We start from the raw sequence: 21011 nt of genomic DNA, 5'->3' as shown, positions 1-21011 counted from the left end.
AAGTGTGACCTCAGACACTTGATACTTACTAACTGGGCCACCCTGGGTAAGTCATTTAATCCCAAATGCCTTGCGAAGAAGAAGAAGAAGAAGAAGAAGAAGAAGAAGAAGAAGAAGAAGAAGAAGAAGAAGAAGGAGTTGGACATGACTGAAAATCGACTGAACAACAAAAATCAAGCAAAGTACAAATCGTCACGTCTTATAAACATCAAATAGTCTTAATAGACGTTGAGCTATCTGGAGCCTAATGGGATAAAGAAGCAAAAATTTATGTAGATTAAGAGGATTAAAAATTTTAATCTTAATTTTCTTTTTTTATAATCCCTACAACTATAGTTTGTCTTCCATTCATTCTTTTTTCTTCATTCACACAACCAATCATCCAAGTTCAGGTGTCAATCAACTCTCATCTGAAAGAAGCATAACAGTTTCCTAATTGGTGATGCGCCCTCCAATTCCTTCACTGTAAATCCTTTACCTAGTTTCTAGGGTAATAGTTTTAATGTTTTGCTCCAATCACAGGCATCCCCTCCCCTCAGCGCCTTCAGTTGCTCTCATTACCTACTAAATAAAGTACAAACTCCTTAGCTTGGAATCCTAAGCCATCTGCTTTGTATGCCACATGCCACTCGTCTTTTCTGAGCTCAGTACATCTAACCAAGTAGGCTCTTAATGTTTGCTGAAATGAATTTCCATTATTTAGAAAGATTGTCTTGGAAGACTCTGGGCTATCTTGGGAAGCCTTGTGTTGTCTCTGATTGGAAATCATTCAAAAAAAGTTGAGTGACTACTTTGGAGGTATGTTGTAGGATCATAGGGTATAGTTTTAGGGCTGTCAGGGACCTCAGAGAACATCTGGCACAACCCCCTTATTTTACAGTTGAAGAAGAACGAGATTCTTCTTCAGACTTAGGATACTTTGATTAGATGGTCCCTAGGGTCTTTTTTGGACTAAAATTCTTAAATTCTGATTCTTATGGGGGTTTTTTCCCTTTTTATGTAGGAGCAGTCTTTCATATCTAAATAGAGAGGGGGAAATCCTGCGGACCCTCTTCTGCTCTACCTTTCACTGTAAATTTCAAATCTCCTTAAACTACAGGTGCTCCTTAAACTCAGGCTGAGGAATCCATATTCAGCTGTAGCTGTTCTCATGTTACCAAAGGCATCATTCCTCATTGTCTGCTGGATCCCTACAATCAGCACACCAGGGCTACGGCAAATCTACTAATGTGCTAAGCCAACTTTTGGAGCAATTGTCCTTTGATATGGAAAGGAGATTGTAATTTCATCTTGGAAAGAACTTCGCAGTATTTTTATTTCCCCCCATCCCAGCGTAAAATGAGAGATGAAGAACCCTTGGTTCCCTGAGGGGCAATGAGAATAGCTTTGTTTGGTGGTTGAGCGGGAAGGTCTCTGTTCTGTGCCGATGGAGGAAGTTACATCAGCCTGCATAATTAAGCAGCTCCAGAGCCTTTAGCCCGTGAGCCTCAGGAGGTGGGAGCTCTCGTTTTCTCACGGTCTAACAAGTGGGCGACTTTTTCTAAGTGCAGCCTGGGACTCTTCCCCTAAGAAACGTAGCACGGGACAGACCGCAGGCTAAAGCGGAGAGCTATGAGGGCGGCGGGGAAGTGTCAGATGAAATTTTTCAGGGTACCGGGGACTTCTGCACAGTGTGGGCTCTGTTGACAAAGTGGATTTTATGGAAACATTTTTGACATTGAGATTGGAACAAAGGCAGTGCCAACATGAATCCCAGAGCCCCTGCTCCCAAGACCCGAGGTGATAACTATTTGAGCATAAAGGTATGTTGGGATTAGAGGAAAGTGCCACATTCATGGGGAAGTCTCCGATGCAGATGGAGAGACAACTCTAGTTACCTTCTTCCTCTGTTAGTTCGCGGGAGGAGGAAGCGTTGACATTTTGATAACTTTTTTGGTTTGATTCTTTGACATCAAACTGGTTTAGAAAATTCAAGCCCGGCAGCTCATAAATATTTAAAAGAAAAGGAACTCAAAAGCTTTGCCTTTCAAGGGATATTTAGACCCTCAGCATCTGAGTAGGGTATGGGGGACAAAGGGGGCATTTAGGAACATTTTGCCTATACTATATTTCAGGCTTCCCAAGCCGGGAATGGGTAGTGAGCCCTAGTGGGTCTTCAGTCCAAAGCATGTAAAATGAACCCCGTGAACTGCATCGGACTGGAAAAGAAAAGGAATTTGTCGCCTTAAAAATACTGGGCTTGGCTTTGATGTAGGAATGTCTGTTGGCTTAAATAATGGGCATTGCTTAGTAAAACGAGGCGATCTTTCCAGCTTTGGATAAACGTGACAGAAGCTGTTTTATATTTCTTCATGTGAATTGCAAAAATGAGTTGATCTGGTCTTTGCTTTTTCCTGTGAAAGCTAAATTAAAGACTGCTTTTCCGGCAGTTAATTACACTTCTGTTGCTCAAAAGCAGGTTAACACACATTTAGTTGGTTGCTTCAGGTGCCTAATTAAGAATTAAAGTGTATAATTAAAAAATTAAATGAAGCATGAGTGAAACTTGGTGCATGATTTTTTTTTTGAATTTTGAAATATTCTCTGTAAGTGAGGCAAGTGTGGAAAAAAAAAGTTGTTTATACTAAATGATGACCCTGCTCAGGGGAAGATAAGTATCCCCTACTTCAAGTAAGATTTTATGGCATATATGAGGCAGTTGAGGTTTTGGATTACAGTGGGATTTACTTTAGTATAAGATACAGTCATAGAATGTCCCGGCTGTCAAGGACCTTGGAGATCACCTAGTCCAACTCCATCATTTTACACATGAGGAAACTCAGCCCCCTGAGAAGGAAGGAGTTACCCAAAGATTACCAAGCTAAATAGTGACAAAGTTGGACCTTGAACCCAAAGCTCCTCAGTCCTGATCTAGGGCTCTTTCCAAGAAACTACTTTGCCTCTCTAGGAAAACATTTTCTTCACAGAGGCATGCACTCTCTATTTTATAAGGCATTTAATAGTAACAGATTTCTGTCTGTAATGGGATTTTATTCCCTGAATTGGCAGCAAGGTTAGCGTCCACCCTTACGAAGTTGCTCTTTGTTTAAAGGGAACCACTAGGGTTGCTAACTTCTTTTGTCTACTAAGAAAACACCAATATATTTAGAACATATGTAGGGTAAAGTATCACACTCCTAAAACTGGTATTTGCTTTATGTAAGCAAATGCTGAATAGTTAAGACTTAAGCATCCTTATGGAGCGAGAAATAGCCAAGAACAGTGAATTTAGCTTCTATCAAGGTTCTTATGGGTTGGATGGCATTTAGTTAGCTTGATATGCCTCCTTCTACATCATTGTAGCACCTCCTTTCAAAGAGTCATAGGATGATAGATTGCAAGTAGACCTCAAGGACCATCCAGTCTCTCTTCTGAGTCTCTTTCTTTTGCCTTCTCTCACTCCCCACAAAAAACTAGGATCAGTGAAGTTAAGTGACTTGTCCTAGTGCTCTCTCTCTATCTCTGTCTCTGTCTCTGTGTCTCTGTCTCTCTGTCTCTGTCTCTCTTTGTCTCTGTCTCTGCCTCTGTCTTTGTTTCTCTATTTTTCTCTGTCTCTCTCTCTCACACACACACGCGCACACACACACATACACACATACACACACACACCCCACAGTCAGCATCAGAGATAGAACTTAAATGAGGGCCTTCAATTCCAGAGCCTGAACTCTTTCCCCTGTACAATCAAATGAGAGAAAGTTTGTAAAGCTTTTAGTACATTGCCTGGCACATAGTAGGTGCTTAATAAGTGCTTTTTTCCTTAAAATGGATGTAGGGACAAGTTTTGGTGCTGCAGTGGTTTTTAGCTCAGTGTTACCTAATGCCATACATGTTAAACTCCTAAATTTCGGACTGGCGGATGAATTAATATCCATATGATTTTTGGTACTCTCAAAGGAATACTTGGTTACTTGAATAATATCCAGAAAAATTAAGGCTGAGGAATGCAACTCCAAGCTTAATTAGGAAGTGACCACAAGACAAAATAATTAAATCAAAGGCAATAATAGTTTTGATCCTTACCTAGCCCTAAATTCATAGACCTTAGAGCGTGTTGTGTTCATTTTCTTAGTAACCTACACATGTGTATATAAAAACAAAGTGTATTATCCCCATTTAAGGAAAAAAAGAATGAGTATAGATATGTGAGTGACTTCATAAAAATTGCAGCAAACTATTGGGGGCACTAATTAGTGACGAAGATACGAGTCCACACAAAATTTTTTTGTCATTTGCCGATGCTGTTAATGATGATAAGGATGATGATAGATTATTCAAACTTCCATTCTTGTGCTCATCTCACTCAATCCACAGCCATTCTCTGGAGAAAGGTCAGCTCTTACCTTGGAAATAGTGGAGTTCCCCCTGCCTCAATTAGGTGCAAAGCAGGGAGGAGCCACACAGAAGAGGAGGAGCATACAGTCCGGTGCAGGGGAGAAGATAGGCATGCAAATAACAATTGGACAAACGATACTTATAAATACTATAATAAAGGCATAAATTAAGTGGAGGGGGAGAGAGGAGGGAGGGAGGGAGGGAGAGAGAGAGAGAGAGAGAGAGAGAGAGAGAGAGAGAGAGAGAGAGAGAAAGGGGAGAGAGAGAGAAAGGGGAGAGAGAGAGACAGAGGAGAGAGGGAGAGAGAGAGAAAGAGAGAGACAGGGAGAGAGAGAGAGAGAGAGAGGGAGAGAGTGCACTTAACCACTGAGCAGAGGGGATCACAGAAAGCTTCACAAAAGAGGTGATATTTGGACTTAGTCTTGAAGGATGAGTAAAATTTCAACAGGTATAAGTATAGGGAGAGGGCATCTCAAGTGGAGAGAATAATAAAAATGAAGATGTGGGGTTTGTTGTTGTTTTTACAGTAAAGTATGACACAACAGTGTGAAATCATATAGTACTTTCAATGATTCCAAACTGATCTCTGAAAACCCCCTCCTTTTTGACACCAATATCGTAGCTGTTGTGGTTCGGTCATTTTCAGTTGTGTCCAACTCTGTGATCCTCTTTTGGGATTTTCTTGGCAAAGATACGGGAGGAGTTTGCCATTTCCTTTTTCCAGATTATTTTACAGATGAGGGAACTGAGGCAAACAGGTTTAAGTGACTTGTCCATGGTCACAGAACTGGTGAGTGCCTGAGATTGGATTTGAACTCAGGTCTTCCTGACTTCCAGGCCTGGCATGCTATCCACCTACCTGCCCTAATATTCTTGCTATACCACTATAAGTTAAGGGACACCCAAATCTCCAGAGTCAGAAATTACAGGTGACCCAGCAAGAACAGAAACATATAATGGTTGTAAAAATAGGCTTCAGCAATGTGATCAGTAATGACTTTCACTTCAGAAGTAGCATAAAATACATTTTCTGAGATATGTATGATCAGAAAAGGAGGTGAAAAGATCGTATGGCAAGCTCAAGGGATATTAGATGAATGGCTCAAATATTGCTGGCACCCAGGGAATGTTAAAAGAAAAAAAATAAGACCTTCATTATATGGGGTGGTCCCCATATGGAGGATTTATAAGGGACCATGCACAAGAGTCACACAGAATGAAAAGGTGTGGATGAATTGTAGTCTGTACTGTTAGAGGGAGTACCCATGTTGATGAGATCACAGATTCAGTGAAGAGTGAACTTAGTGTTTGTAGAAGTTTAAAATAAGGCTGGAAAAAATAGATCAGAAACATAAACAAAAAAGTCTTGGATTCCAGTTTGAGGAGTCTAGGCTTAATGCAATAGAAAATGGGTAGCTAGTAAAGTAGGAGGACATGACCAGAGCTATATACTACAGGAAGATAATCCAGCAGTGGTATGAAGGATAGACCAGAGAAGGGAGTGACTGGCATAGGCTAGGGTGCTCTATTGAGACTCCCAACCAGGGAATGAGGGCTGCATGGGGTTTGTGGGAAGACAGCCAGGGCATACATTTGAGAACCCAGTGCAATGCCAGAAATGCCAGAAACTGCAGATTGAGCCTGAGCAAGACTACTAGAAAAGAAAGGAGGCATATTCACCAGGAAGAAATGTGTAGCTTCTTCTCTTACCATAACCCCCTCCCTAGTTCCATCCTTCTTAATAGTCAAGACTTAAGAGATCCAGATTGACCTGTATTATGAAAGAGACAGAGATACAGAGAGAGAGACAGAGACAGAGACAGAGAAAGGGGGGGAGGGGGAGAGACAGAGACAGAGAGAGAGGAGGGAGGAGAAGGCGGGGGGGGAGAGAGAGAGAGAGAAGAGAGAGAGAGAGAGAGAGGAGGGAGGAGAGAGAGAAACTGGAAAATACACCTCTCCTTAGGAGGGGGTGAAGGATATGGTGCACAGTAACATATAGGGAACATGAAAATATGCCTATGTAAGTAGCTGCAGTGGGAATTTTCCTAGTTATCCTGAAGCTGGCTGAAATGAGCATGTAGACAACTTGTGCTCAGAATGAAAGGGATCATTTCAATGTCCTCCTATTCTTTGAATTTGCTCATGAAACAATTGGAGGGAGGGGTTTGTTGGATTTGTGAGCAGGAGACTTAGGCTTTATTTACCCAGCTTCTGGGAGTATAGTTTGTTTTTCGGGCCTGCCTCATCCACACAGTATTGAGGAGTATCAGCTGGCATTGACAACTGAGGGCCTAGTGGTTGAGAGGACAAGAGGTCCAAGCCCTAATCAATCCAATTTGATTATGGCATAAAGATTATGCTTATGAAACAGATAGAGAAACTAGGTGTAACATCTGAAGTAGGCAGTGGCTTTACAACAATAAAGACAATTGTAAACTATTTTCTCTTAGTTCTTTCCTTTGGAGTACAATGTTACATTGGCATCACATGACATGTCCCAGTTTCCCAAAGGACACACTCGTCCTTCTAAATCCATTTTCTACCCCTTCATCAGCTAGGATATCATTGAACAAAACTCTGCCCATGTAGTAAAATTGAATGACAACATTTGGCTTGTTATTACTCTGATGCTAGCTGTCATCAAAGGATGTGGATTAGCAATGTCAGCCTCAAAGGGCTTCTTGTTTCCTCTTTGGTGTCCTGCCTTTAATTAGGATGCCTTGCCATCTGGTGAATGGGGGGGCCTGGACCTCATAGTCCACAGAGCCAGACTTGTCACCACTCTGTTTCGTTTCCCTACTGCTTCTGTTGGAGTTTTCCCTAGTGCCACTTTATGTGGCATTGAAGCTCTTACTCCTTGGGTTTCTGCACTTCTATCTAGGGACAAGCTGTGTTCCTCCATAGAAGCTTGTCTTCCTCTCTTGTCTCGAATCTTCAGCTCCTCCCTCTCAAGGTCTGTCTCAGCAGCAGATAATGGCTGCTTTCATTTGGACTCTTTGGACCCTCTCATGATACTGAACATCTTCAGTCAACACTTGGAGTGGTTAAAGATTAGAACCAAGAGTTGATGGGAGGAACTGAGCTCAAGATAAGAAGAGTTGAAACTCGAATAGAAAAGGTTTCAGTGCCAACACAAAAATCTAGGAAAGCAAACAGCAAACACAAGGACAGAAAACAAAGCAATGGGAAGACTAGCTGTTCTGATCACAAGGCCATAACTGAGGCTCCTCCCGTGGTCATACTTCTCCTAATGGCTTTTAAAGGTCCTGGAAGGAAATGGACTATCTCGTGAAGGCTGGCCTTGAAAAGCTAAACTTCTGAGGTGAAAATAACTGCCAGACAATCCTGATGCTTGCCACCATAACTGTCAATAGCTAATGACAGCTTTTGTCAGTGGCTAAAGGTTTTCTGCTACAATTAGGTGGCATAGTGGATAGAGTGCTGGGCCTGGAGTCAGTCAGGAAGACTCATCTTCCTGAGTTCAAATCTGGCCTCAGGCATACACTAGCTGTGTATTTAACCCTGTCTGCCTCTGTTTCCTTATCTGCAAAATGAGCTGGGGAAAGAAATGGCAAACTGCTCCAGTATCTTTGCCAATAAAAGCCCAAATGGGGTTATGAAGAGTCAAACATGACTGAACAACGACTAGGGCACAACTTCACCTGGTGTTGAGATCAGCAGATTCTAGATTTAGGTCTGGAAGGGACCTCAGAGGTTATCTAGTCCAACCCATTCATTTTACAAATGGGGAAACTGAGACCCTAGAGAGTGAAATGACTTATCCAAGTTCATACGTGTAGAAAGTAGCTGTTTCAGTTGCACTCATTGCATCTAGATGTCCATAATCATAGGTGTGGTTCAGAATCTCATATAGAACATATGCCTCTAAGTTACTCCAAATGCTCCTGGACTTTTGATGATCTTCATAATCTACTGAGACAAGAAATTTCCCAAATGGCCAGAGGTAAACTCTGAAACCTCCTGTTCCCTTACTGTGTCATCAGTTACATTTTAAGTGAAATAAAATCAAACCTGTCCTCATGCCACTTGGCTCTATTGGGGATGATGGATGATTCAGATAGAATAGTAACAATTCTGATGTGACCGACCAATCACACTAACTCTAACTCTCTGACCCATTGCTTAGTACAGCGTCCAGAACATACTAAATGCTTAATAAATGTTTCTTGGCTGACTAACTGCTTTATATGGCTCTTTTCTTTGCTATTTTCAAAACTGAACATCATTTGTTGCAGGCAGGCAGGGGGTTAACCTGTCTCACAGGAGCTACAGGAGCTACCAAGAGGCCAATTGAGTCCTGGCTTTCAGGACAATCTCCTTTGAGCTGAGAAGTGGTGCTGACCACTGGGCTACTGCAAAGCTCAGGGGGAGCCGAATTAGTTTGTATGGATTGATACAGGAGTGTCTGACCAGGGAATGCAGGAGAAGCAAAGTATCAGAGATGGTGGGCAGGTAAACTATAGTGAATTACCAAAGTTTGAGTCAATGCAATGAATGCCAAGAAAGGAAAAGGAAAGGGGTAAGAATAAAAAGGATAGGGGCAGCTAGGTGGCACAGTGAGTAGAGTACCAGCCCTGGAGTCAGGAGGACCTGAGTTCAGACCCGGCCTCAGACACTTGTCTTGCTTACTAGCTGTGTGACCTTGGGCAAGTCACTTAACCCCAATTGCCCTGCCTTCCCCCCTTAAAAAGAAAAAAAAAACAAAAACAAGCAAACAAACAAAAAGAATAAAAAGGACAGATAAGGAAGAAAACTGGGAACTACCTAGATGGGAACTGCAGAATGCCTCTCTTCCAAGACCAGCTGTTGAATGTCAGAATTGAATGAATTTGGGGCTCCTTTGGATTGGAGGTGTGGTGGTGGGCAGAGCTGCTCTATAACCATTGTCAGTGAGTCATTTCAGTCATGTCCAACTCTTCATGACCCCGTTTGAGATTTTCTTGGTAGAGATACTGGAAGGGTTTGCCAGTTCCTTCTCCAGCCCATTTTACTGATGAGTTAACTGAGGCAAACAGGGTTGTCATTTGCCAAGGGTCACACAGCTAGTGAGTGGGTGAGGCCAGATTTGAACTCATGAAAATGAGTCTTCCTGATTCTAAGCCCAGTGCTCTATCCACTGAACCACATAGCTGCACCTATATAACCACCACAATATATTAAAGGACCCACAATACTTCGAACCTGTTCATTGACACCTAACACTATGTTTAAAGTATTTGGGATATTGTAAAAGTGTCCAATACAATTCTAAGAAAAGACCACTTTACTGAGTGTATTTCATCCACAGGTCATTAATGTGAGGAAGGGGGCAGACATGACAAGCCTAGTCTGATAGATGTATGGTTTTTGATGTTCTTAGGAAAGAGAGAATTGCTTCTACTACTAAGCTCTAAACTGAAGAATATGTCTATCATTCCCCTTCTACAAATGACTTTGAGATAAACGGTACCCAGAAGTGTAAGCTGGGGAGAAGGCTGTGAGAAGTGTCAGGTTTGAAACTATGACAAGCAAGTAAGTTACGAGCTCTGGAGGAAAGAGCCACCCTGTGCAAGGGGAAGCTCATGGAATTGTATGATTAAAGCTATTAAGGACCACACTGATGGGACCTAGGGTGGCCTTGAGGCCATCAACACAAAGTAAAGAAATGGAGTTTCATTTCAAGTAAGGGAAGAGCCTGCCCTGAATATGGTTATTGAAGATGCTTCTGGTCACATGAAACAGGTTCTTAGCTGTGCAGATACTCCCGAACTTGGAATTAGAAATGGGTTTGGAGATCTAGAGATTCACATAAGATTAAGCTGAAGATGTGAAATTGGGAGGCTGGACTACATAATCTCTGAGGTCTGTGTCATCTCTAAATATATGATCCAATTGTCTCTATGTATTTGCATGATTGACGATTCTATGCTTTTGTGCCTATTTGGTTTTACTTTTCCTCCAAGAAAAGCTTTTTAACTGCAATTTTCTCTTGGTTGAATTTAGAGAAGAAAGTTTCTCTGACCACAAGATTCAGGGGCAAGTCCACTTTCCAGCAGAGGCCAGGCAGTAGATGGTAGCAACAGGAAAAGAAGGAAGAACCTCTCCCCCCCCTTGGGAAAGGACTTTGGAGTTCCAACAGAAGCTATTTCATATATCCTGGGGGCATTTCATCACAGTATCATACAGCTATGCCAAGATTTTAGGCTTGTGGTGAACCCTTTGAGCAGACAAACATGTTTAGTAGCCATCAGAGCTGAGGTTTTCTGATATACTCTCTCTCTCTCTCTCTCTCTCTCTCTCTCTCTCTCTCTCTCTCTCTCTCTCTCTCTGTCTCTCCCCCCTCCTTCCCTCCCTCCCTCCCTCCTATTTCATCAATTCACAGAATGCAATCTACCTAATACGTTTCTGCCTTTCTCCTGTACCCAACAAAGCACAAAGTTTCTCTTTCTTTTATCTCCTTCCAGCACTTAGCAAAGAGCCCGGCATGTGATGAGTGGTTAATAAATGTTTATTAGCAGACTGACTGCTTAAAATCCCATTACAATTCATTGGGCATGATGATCACGCTATATTTTTTGTTGGCTAATCCCACAGGCAGAGCAGGGCAACGGATCAAGAGCCATTCTCAAAGCTGGGAGAGCCTGGGTTCAAGTCCTGTCTCTGTCACCTACTGTCTGGGTTACCCTGGGCAAGTCACTTGAACTCTTGGTGCCAATCTCTAAGAACCCAAAGTTGCAGAGGAGGTGGCAAGGTTCCTCACTCGGGAGTTACCTATACTAATAAAATCACAATCCCTACCAGTCTTGCCTTTCATCCCAAAGGAACGTGGCAAGGATCCAGCTAGTCATGATGACGGTGATGATGCTGATGATGAAGATGCTGATGGTGATGATTTATATAGCACTTAGTATTATTATTACTTCATTTCATCCTCACAGCAACCCTGGGAACTAGGTGCTGTTACACATGAGGAAGCTAAGGCAGAGAGAGGCAAAGTGACTTGACCAGGATCACACAGCTCGCAAATATCTAAGGCCTGATTTGAACTCGGGTCTTCCTGACTCCAGGCCTGATACTAGATCAGCTGCACCACCTACTTGCCTACGGGGGAGTAGGGAGATACTATGGCTGTTGCTATAGTCAGAATTAATAGGATCATATATCTAGAGTGGGAAGCCTAGCCCAATGATTTTACGGATGAGGAAACTGAGGCCCAGGGAGGTTGAGAAACTTGCCTCAGGTCTCACTGGTCATAAGCATTAGAGGCAGGATATGAATTCAGGTCTCCTGACTTCAAAACCAGTGTTCTTTCTACTGGCAATGATGGCAGTAGCATCTTTGTGTTCCTGTGGAATTTCCCAAGTTAGGTTTCATGCCTCTGCATATATCTGTATGTGTTTAATAGGGTCTCTAGGAGCTTTACTGATTGCAACTTTTAAATGAAGGTCTTTTCTTCACATATCAATTACTTCTTTATTTTTCAATCAACAATTAATCTTTATTGTTTATTGAATATATTAAGTGTATTGAATAATACTTATTAAATATAGCATTTACTAGGCTTATAAGGCTTTACGCCCAGTGGTTGAAAATTTACTTAAGTGATCACGTATGACTTTTTTTCTCTGTAAGATTCCTTTCATATCCATGATGAAGGTAGAAATATCTTTTCTTTAGAACAATAATGAAGCTATCTATGGGTCTGTGTAGGTCCTTTAGTATATGATAGGAAGATTTAATTTTGTAGCTTCCAAAAAAAATTCTTTGAGACCTTGAGGGTACCTTTGGAATGAAGAAAGGCCTAAGGAATCTATTATCTCTCTCTAAAGTAATCTTTTCTAGGTTCAGGATAGTCATAGAGGTCTTTAGACTTAAGGGGACACCTAAAAACCTGGGACTGTTCCATTGTGACTAGCACTTCAGTGAGAAGTAGCTGAAGAGTCTGTGTCCCCTGGGGTTACAAAAATGTCAACCCACACGCAATCATTCCATTCTGTTTCTATAGCAAAACAGAAAACAAGATTAAATTGTTTTTATTTGTGTTGGCTAAAGGAGACTTCCTTCTGAAAGCATGGCCTAAAGGCCATTGTTTTATGTGCTCTTTTAAAGGTATAACAAAATCATTTTACTGTTGGGGGGAAATGTATTCTTTTGCTTAAGGGTTCTGATGATTTTTGACAAGTTGTATTCCTTAAATTAGTACCTATAGTTCAGGAGTATCATAGGATCTGTATGGCATCTGCTTTGTGTCATGCCTTTTCACAAATACGCACACCATAGAGAACAGCAGTGGCAGTGTTGGTTACAAAGTGTGCCATTTAATAAACCACAATTTATTAATTCATTGGTAAAATTTAGGGAATGATTTCTTTTTTCCCTAGATCAGCTCAGTCTCCCAGATATTCTGAAATACTTCATGAAACTAACAGGTAGTTCTAAGAACATGTTTATTGACAATGAGATCTTAGAATTTACATTTGTCAAATTCTATGCATTATAATGGGCATCGTTGCCAACCAAATGGGGTAAAATTGAGATGGATAATGTGATTTTAGGTTACTGTGGATGACCAGATGTGAAGAAAAGTGCCTTATAAGGTTTTGAGTGTGGATAACTAGGAAACTCCCAGGAAAGGATAGGGAAGATATTGACTGGGGATTTTACTGATATATGGAACTAAGTCCCTAGTGAGAAAAATTCCTTTGCCAGTACAGTTCTGTACCTTCTCTGCAACTTAGAGTCTTAGAATGCCTAGAGCCCTGAGAAATTCAATGAGTTTCCTAGGGTCACACAGCCAGTATCTGGGACATGAGGAAGTAAACAGGAAGAGCAAGATTTAGGGATTAAGGGGGAAAAGGGTTGGACAAGATTGATTTTGGATATGCTTTTTGCACCCAGATTTCATGATTAGAATATGAATTTCCAGGAAGAAACATCATCTTCATGGATTTTGTCTTCTTTAAAGTCTTGCTAGTCCCCACCATTGGTGCAGTTGGGTTGCACAATGGATAGTGCATAGGTCATTGAGTCAGGAAGACTCATGAGTTGAAATCTGGCCTCAGACACTTGCTAGTTGTATGACCCTAGGCAAGTCACTTAACCTTGCTTGCCTTAGTTTCCTCTTCTGTAAAACAAACTGAAGAAGGAAATGGCAAACCACTCCAATATCTTTGCCAAGAAAACCCCAAATGGGGGCATAAAAAGTTGGACCTGACTTAAAAACAACATTTTTATCATGGAGGAAGCAGCAGCCAGATTCCCAGAGGAGCTACTACATGGGTAGAGAAAGAAGCACCCTCTGGGAGTGCAGAAGTTCCTTCAAGACTTAGGTTTCTAATATAAGTCATGGCTGTGAGCTTCTGAACCCCAAGTGGCCATAGCCCTTCTAACACCAAAATAGCAGCAACTTGCAGAGAGCTGGCAGAAACCACTGATAGGCTGAGACCTGGAATCACCTTCAGTGCTTGGGAGCCTTATAGGTGAGCAAAAGTTCATAGTGGAGTTCAGTTTAACTAGGGTTAGAGTAAGGGAAGGACCACTCACAAACCAAGAACGTGTCACACTTTTCAATATGTTTGCTGAAAAAAATTGCTGTTGCTTTAATGCAGGGATCCTTATCCTGAGGTCCATGTACTTTTAAAATAGGTAGATAGATAGATAACTATTTCAACATAATCAGTTTCCTTTGTAATCCCAAGTATTTTATTCTATGCATTTAGAAATGGTATCCTAAAAAGGTGTCCATAGTTTTCACTGGACTGCCAAAGGGGTTCTTGGTTAAGAACCTTTGCTGTAATGTAACAATATGGTTTCTATTCCAATACTTTTCTACATTTTCATCACACGGGTTTGAATTTATATCTGTTGTTTTGTCTTGGAATAAAGTGATGAACAGTTTGCCACAATTTATTCCAAAACTATCATGAAACATTACTTATTGGTATGCCAGAGTAAAGGAATATGAGATTTCAGTTTTAACCATACTGTCTATTTTTTTTTAATTTGCGAATTTACAGGGGTGGAAGAAGGTTTAGAAAGGTAACAGTAGGCCACTAAAAACAACCTCACCTGTTAAGTATTTAAATTCTTCAGTGGGTATGAGGACAAGGGAAATGTATACACACACACACACACACACACACACACACACACACACACACATATATAGACATGTATATGTAACTTACATCATCATGGTTAACCTTTGTATTATTCATCTCATATACTGAAGCAGTGCCTAGCATAACCAGGTGTTTCCTTTAAAACTAAAATCTGGCTGAACTGACTTTTTTCTTTGGCACCTTATTCTCATTTGTCTGCCTCTGCCTTTTTTCCCAGGATGACATGTTTTACTGTTCCCAATTGCATACATTTGGTTTTCTACTTGGTCTCAAACTGTATCGTTAAAACAAGGACAAATGAGTAGATAAAAGGAGATTCTGGTAAACCTCAAAGGAGTTGGGATTTCAATTTGATTAATCAGAAAATATAGAGAATTAATTGAAACTTAAGAAATATTTCTCTTTCCCAAACTTTTATGAACTCATAAGCAATGTTTTTGCTTCAATCCAATTTGCTCATATACATATCTAGAGCCCCACATACACCTCTTACTACCTATGGTCACATCATTTAACAAGGTGGTAACTGAGAGCCAGCGCAGTGTCACACTGAGACAGTGTTGGCCTTGAAGTCAGGTTCAAATCCTGCCTTACACACTTAAGGGCTATGTGACTGAGGACAAGTCACTTAATCTCAATTTCCTCACCTCTAAATGAAGGGGTTTTGACTTAATGACCATCTCTAATCTGGGATCATGTGACCCTTTAGTGTTAAAACCTTTGAAGGGATCATGTTCTTAAAAGGAAGGGGGAAGGCCTTGGTACAAAACTTGAGCCGAGTAATGCTGTAAATGGGTGTCCAGCCCTGATGCCTTCTCCACCCAAATATCAGTTAACACTTGCTTCTGCAACACCAGAAAAATGACAGATAGTATTTTTCAAATATCCAAGAGGCACATGCACAAGTCATACCCATAGAGAAAGCATCCTTTTGAACAGAAGGATGCCACAGTGAGTTACAGAAGACCAATTCAGGAGGAAGGGAACCCAGAACCCCAGAGGACCATTCTATGTTTTGGTTGTTTCCCATACACCTTCCAATTTCTTCTTACGATTTTACTGTATTTCATAAGGGTACCACTAGCCTAGTTAATACCACCAACATCAATCCACAAATAAATTAATTATCACCTTTGCAGTGTGGGATCAATTCCTGGTACTTCCTGGAATCCATGCCTGTGTGTTTTAACATCTCAACAGCCTAGGAGTCTAAGGCTTTTCCCCCTGCCCGCTGATGACAATGAACTTCACAATAATAATAAATAGCATTTCTATATACCTACTGTTTGCCAGGTTCTATACTAGGTGCTTTGCAATTTGACCCTCACAACAACCCTGGGAGATATCATTATGTTCATTTTACAGTTGAAGAAACTGAGGCATACAAAGGTTAAGCGACTTGCACAAAGTAATATAGGTAGTGTCTGAGATAGGGTTGAAGTTAAGGTCTTCCTGACTTTAGGCCTAGTTATTTATCCATTGTACCACTTCAATTTCCCCATCTGTAAAACTAAGTAAAAATCCAATGAGTTAACCACAGAGATGGCTAGTAATCCCTAATCTAACATAACATCTCCTCCACCTCACCCCTTGGCAGCAGGAATGCACAAGCTGAGCCAAAGTCTTGCAGCAGAACTTGACTGTACAGCCCCCTCACCCCCAAGAGCTGCAGAGATCCAAAGGGCAGGACTCTGTTGCTGGCACAGCAGTACAGCAGCATTCTGTGCCACAGCAGAGTTCATCTTAAGAACTGAGGAACACAAAGAATTCTGGCAGGGTGCGTGTGTGTGTGTGTGTGTGTGTGTGTGTGTGTGTGTGTGTGTTTGTGTGAGTGAGAGAGACAGACAGAGAGACAGAGAGAGAGAGACAGAGAGACAGAGAGAGAGACAGAGAGAGAGAGAGAGAGAGAGAGAGAGAGAGGGAGGGAGAGAGAGACTATCTTAGGCCTGAGGGAAAGAATACCTAGGGCTAGGCTGGTCACTTGGATCAGAAACTGAGGCTAGTAAACTGTGAATTTTGCCTATTTGGTAAAAAGCTGAGAAAGCTTCGAGATCCAACCCTCAAGGAAACTACCTCCATAGATGAGGGAGTCAGAAAATGAGCAATAAGAGAAAATTGACAGGAAAAGATTCAAATTACCAAAGATGTCAAGAGGGAAAAATCCCCCAAAACTTTGAAAATAATTAGATAAACCAACAGGGAGGATATTAATAAAGAAAAGGGAATATAGCTTACAGATCAGGTAAAAGAGTTCAGGCATTTGTGTATAAATATTACAAGTTTACATATGTAAGTATTGCTAATACCCAGATGTATGCTTTTTTTCTTTTATAAATAAGTATATATTATCTTTTAAAACATGGGCCATACCCAATATCATTACTTGGTTTTGTGAAAACACAGTATGAGAAGAAGCAATGTTATAGGAGATGTTTTTAGTGATCAGCTAAAAAGGTTACAGCAATGGGTTGCAGTAAGGCACTGGGATTTGTTTATAATGTCTAAATAAACATACTGTGGAATGGTGATGATCAATACAACCTTATCAGTGTGATGTCCACATGGTGTTGTTTGGGAGTGGTCTGTGCTTCAAGTAAGGGTTACACTAGACACTCTCTTTGGTGCCATATAGTTTTATGATTCCGATACTGTCTTACTTTATTGTACTTAGCTATTTTAAAAGAGATTTAGATTTTTATTTAAAAAAGAAAAAAAAGAAAAATGTGCTCATCTCACTCTTAAATGAAAACATATGCTTTGGCCAGTATGGCCTTCCAAACTACCACTCTGGGACCCTGGCTTCTCATTAGTGAGCTTTTACCACATGTAGCCTGGGTCAAGATCCATCTTACCACTCCCCAGGCATCTTCGTGCCACATCAATGAGGACATGTCCCCTCCCATCTTAACTCCACTTTCCTACTGTACTCTAGCTGAGAACAGAAATCTATAGCAACCCCCCTACCTGGTCACTGCTCTCCTGTGGTGTGTATTGTCTTCCCCTATATAAGCTTCTGGAGGTCAGAATGTCTTGCTTGCTTGCATTTGTATTTGCAGGGCTTAGCACCATGCCTCACACATAGTAAAAGCATAGTAAGCCCTGTTCCTTTTGGACCATGGACCACACAGTCACTGCCCCCTCACCTGCATTCCCTTGTGCCAGGGGACCCTAAATACAGCCAAGTACTCAAGCTGAATTAACCACCTCAAGAGTGATGGATGCCATAACTGAAATATTTTCAAGTGACATCACTGTCCTTTCCTTGAAGACCTTTCAGAAAAGAAGTTTTATAGTGATTATCATCCTATAAAGGAGTTTTTGTTAAGTGCCTACTTTGTGTAAGAAAAGTCTAAAAACCTTTGAATCATAGGCTGTCATGGTTGGAATGGGGACTTGGGAGCCATCTAGTCTGACCCATGTCATTTTTCAAAATTCTGGTCTGAAATAAATATTGGAGACTTAAAAGTTGAATGCTCCCAACAAGTACCTTATGCTGACCCAGTCTTATCATACCCCCCGCCTCAAAACAGACTCATTTACCATAAGAAAATTTCTTTCCTTTTGCCTCATATCTCACCTATTCATACAGTAGATTAAGAATAAAAAAGAGAGGTCCCAGTGCTCAGGGTTTATAATGCAATGGTATCAGGTGACAGAAAGAAGATAGAAAACTACGATTTCTCTTGAATTTCTGTCTTCATCAGTGAAGAGACTGGTCTTCTCATTGAAAGGGCTAAACAACCTTAAGAGGGAATTGCTACCCAGTATAGGTAGGCAAATATTACGAAAGCCCTCACCTACTTCAAGCAATTTCAAGTCTCCAGGCCAAAATGAGTTACGCCTCAGGGCACTGAAGACCATTGCCAGCAATCTTTGAATCATGAGAAAAGAATTTCCTGCTTTCAAAAAAATTAGAAGAGGGATCCAGAAATGAAAGCATAATGAGCTTAATAGTGATCATAAAATTATAGAATAGACTGGTAAGTAGTTTTTGAGAATCATCTACTTCTAAAGAATGAGAGTATGCTTATTAATGGGAGCCAGCATAGACTCATTAAGAGTATCGGGTCAAACTAATAAGTTCCTTTTTTGTTATGAAGTTGCTGGATTGGCAGAATATCACAGACACACTGTACCTTGATTTTCCAGAGTATTTTACGATATATGTATTTCTGCTTTGTGATGCCACCAGTGGGGAAATACTCTTGCTTTACCTTCCCATCTCATGGGATTTTTGTCCTTGACCTTTCACAAATTCTTCATTAAGAATCCAACTAATGTGTTAGAGGACTTTCTCTGGTTTCTTTTAGTGTAACAAAACAACATCCGGGCTACTCAGATATTGTCTCTCATCTTTGCTGCATGACCAGGCCACCTGCTTTTATGGAAATAAATGTTCTTGTTGATCTCTTGTTCTATCTCTCGTGCAAAAACCATTTTTGGTAAAGTTACAGCCTATATATACTCACCATCATTATTTCCATTGCCCTCTGGGGCACAAGTAAGTCTGTTTCCTCTGAGATCACTTTGTTCCATAATTCGTAGTCATATAGCATCGATGTGAGTGTATGGGTGTTGGAGAGATGGGTATTTGCAGTGAAAAGCAGCTCAGGATCATCAAAAACACTACCCAGTTCCCTAAATTCAATATAATCTGAGCTTTTCTCCTATTCAGCATTTGCTCATCATTCCACTTTGGTGCTTGTCTAAGTACATTTTGTTACTGTTTAGTCATTCGGCTCTATTCAACTCTTCACAACTCTGTGGACCATAGCACGCCAGTGCTGTCCGTGGAGTTTTCTTGGCAAAAAATACTGAAGTGGTTTACTATTTCCTTCTCCAGTGGATTAAAGCAAACAGAGGTTAAGTGACTTGCCCAGGCTTATGTAGCTATTAAGTGTCTGAGGCTGGATTTGAACTCAGGTCTTCCTGACTCCTGGCCCAGTGTTCTATGCACTGAGCCACTTAGCTGCTTCCAGTCCACACACACACACACACACACACACACACACACACACACACACCCCTACACCTACACACATACATTCCCCAAATTAGAGAAACAAGAGTATCTGTTTTGGCAATCTGATTGATCCTATGGATGCCTATTCAGAATATTTCTTTTTAATTAAAAAAATAAAGTATTTATGATTACAAAGGAAATCAGCTATATTGAAATACAGTTATCAAAATATCAAATGTGTCCATATACTTCAGGTTAAAAACCCCTGCTTTATAGATATGAGATACTAGACATGGCTTGGTATTTGCAGATTATTTTCATCTTTAATTTTTTTGTAATAGCACCATCTATGACCTTTTCTATTCTTTTGGAATCTTTTCTCTTTAAGACTTTGAAAATCAGTCCCTGAACACCCGTAACATATATTGCCCCAAGTATGGATTGTTTGTCTATATATATTTGTTCAGATCTAAGCATTCTTCCCAAAGTCATCTTTAAGTACCATGTACATATCTCTCATTATCTCTCTTGAACCTGAATCACTAGCTACCTGCTGGACAGCTCCGCTGGCATATCCATAGTCATCTCAGACTCAATGTGTCTAAAACAGAACCCAAGAGCTATTGCCCTAAAGTCACTCCTCCTTCAACTTCCCTATTTCTACCCAGCATATTAATATAATTCCAATCTTCCCGGTTCTCAACCTAAGAGTCATCCTTGTTTTCTCCCTCTCCCTCACCTCCGTGTTAATTCTGCCTCCACATCTCTCACAACTATCTTCTTTCTACTCACATAGTCACCACCTTCATTCAGGCCCTCCTCCTAATTGATTTCTATGCCTATAGCTTCTTCCTTCTTCAATTTGTCCTCCACACAGAGGCTGAAATGCTATTTCTTTAGCTCAGGTTCGACCATATTATTCCCCCACTCAAGAAATTTCAAGAGGTCTTGACTGTCTTTTAGATAAAATGCAAACTTGTCTGTTCAGCAGGTAAGATTTTCACAAGCTGGCCCCTTCTTGTCTTTCCAGACTGATTGCATTACTCCCCTATATGTGATATTTCACTTCCTGCTACTATCCTTTGTACATATGTTTTCATACCTAGATTGTTCTCCCTCCTCTCCCCTTCCTCTCGGAATCAAGTCAAGGTTTAGCTCAAGCAACTCACCCCAAAATGCCTTTCCTGAACCTCACATTGTTAGCACAAGTTCCCTCTCCCACTTCTCTGAAAAATTTCATTGGACTTATTTATCTGTATACATGCTGTATCTCCCCAGTAGAATGTGAACATCTTGAGACCAGGGACTGTTTAATTTTTTTGTCTTTATATCTCTAGCACATAACCTAATATTATCATAGGTGATTAATCAATGCTTATTGAATTAAAGTGACTGCCACTTCCTCACATAGTGCATTGGATTTGATGATGGTAGAAGTCAATGTGGTAGTTTTACTATAGCCACCGATGAGAAGAGATCACCATAAAGATAGTGAAAGATCTGTCCTGTTTTTGCATCTCTTTGTTGTCCTTGTATCATCAATAACTTTTTTC

At 40.8% G+C, this 21011-nt stretch overlaps 1 protein-coding gene across 1 annotated transcript in view; it reads left to right on the top strand.

The window, feature by feature from the left end:
* The first annotated feature begins 1546 nt into the window (after positions 1-1546).
* The window catches only part of PLEKHG4B (pleckstrin homology and RhoGEF domain containing G4B), a 210244-nt gene continuing 190779 nt past the window's right edge, over positions 1547-21011 (top strand). The window contains exon 1 of the mRNA XM_036765907.1: positions 1547-1802. Within this exon, the coding sequence (XP_036621802.1) occupies positions 1746-1802 (57 nt within the window). The 5' untranslated portion in view covers positions 1547-1745. The remainder of the gene's footprint in view (positions 1803-21011) is intronic.

This window comes from Trichosurus vulpecula, chromosome 1, assembly GCF_011100635.1.
Source record: "Trichosurus vulpecula isolate mTriVul1 chromosome 1, mTriVul1.pri, whole genome shotgun sequence".
NCBI lineage: Eukaryota > Metazoa > Chordata > Mammalia > Diprotodontia > Phalangeridae > Trichosurus > Trichosurus vulpecula.
This window is presented reverse-complemented; position numbering and strand designations above follow the sequence as displayed.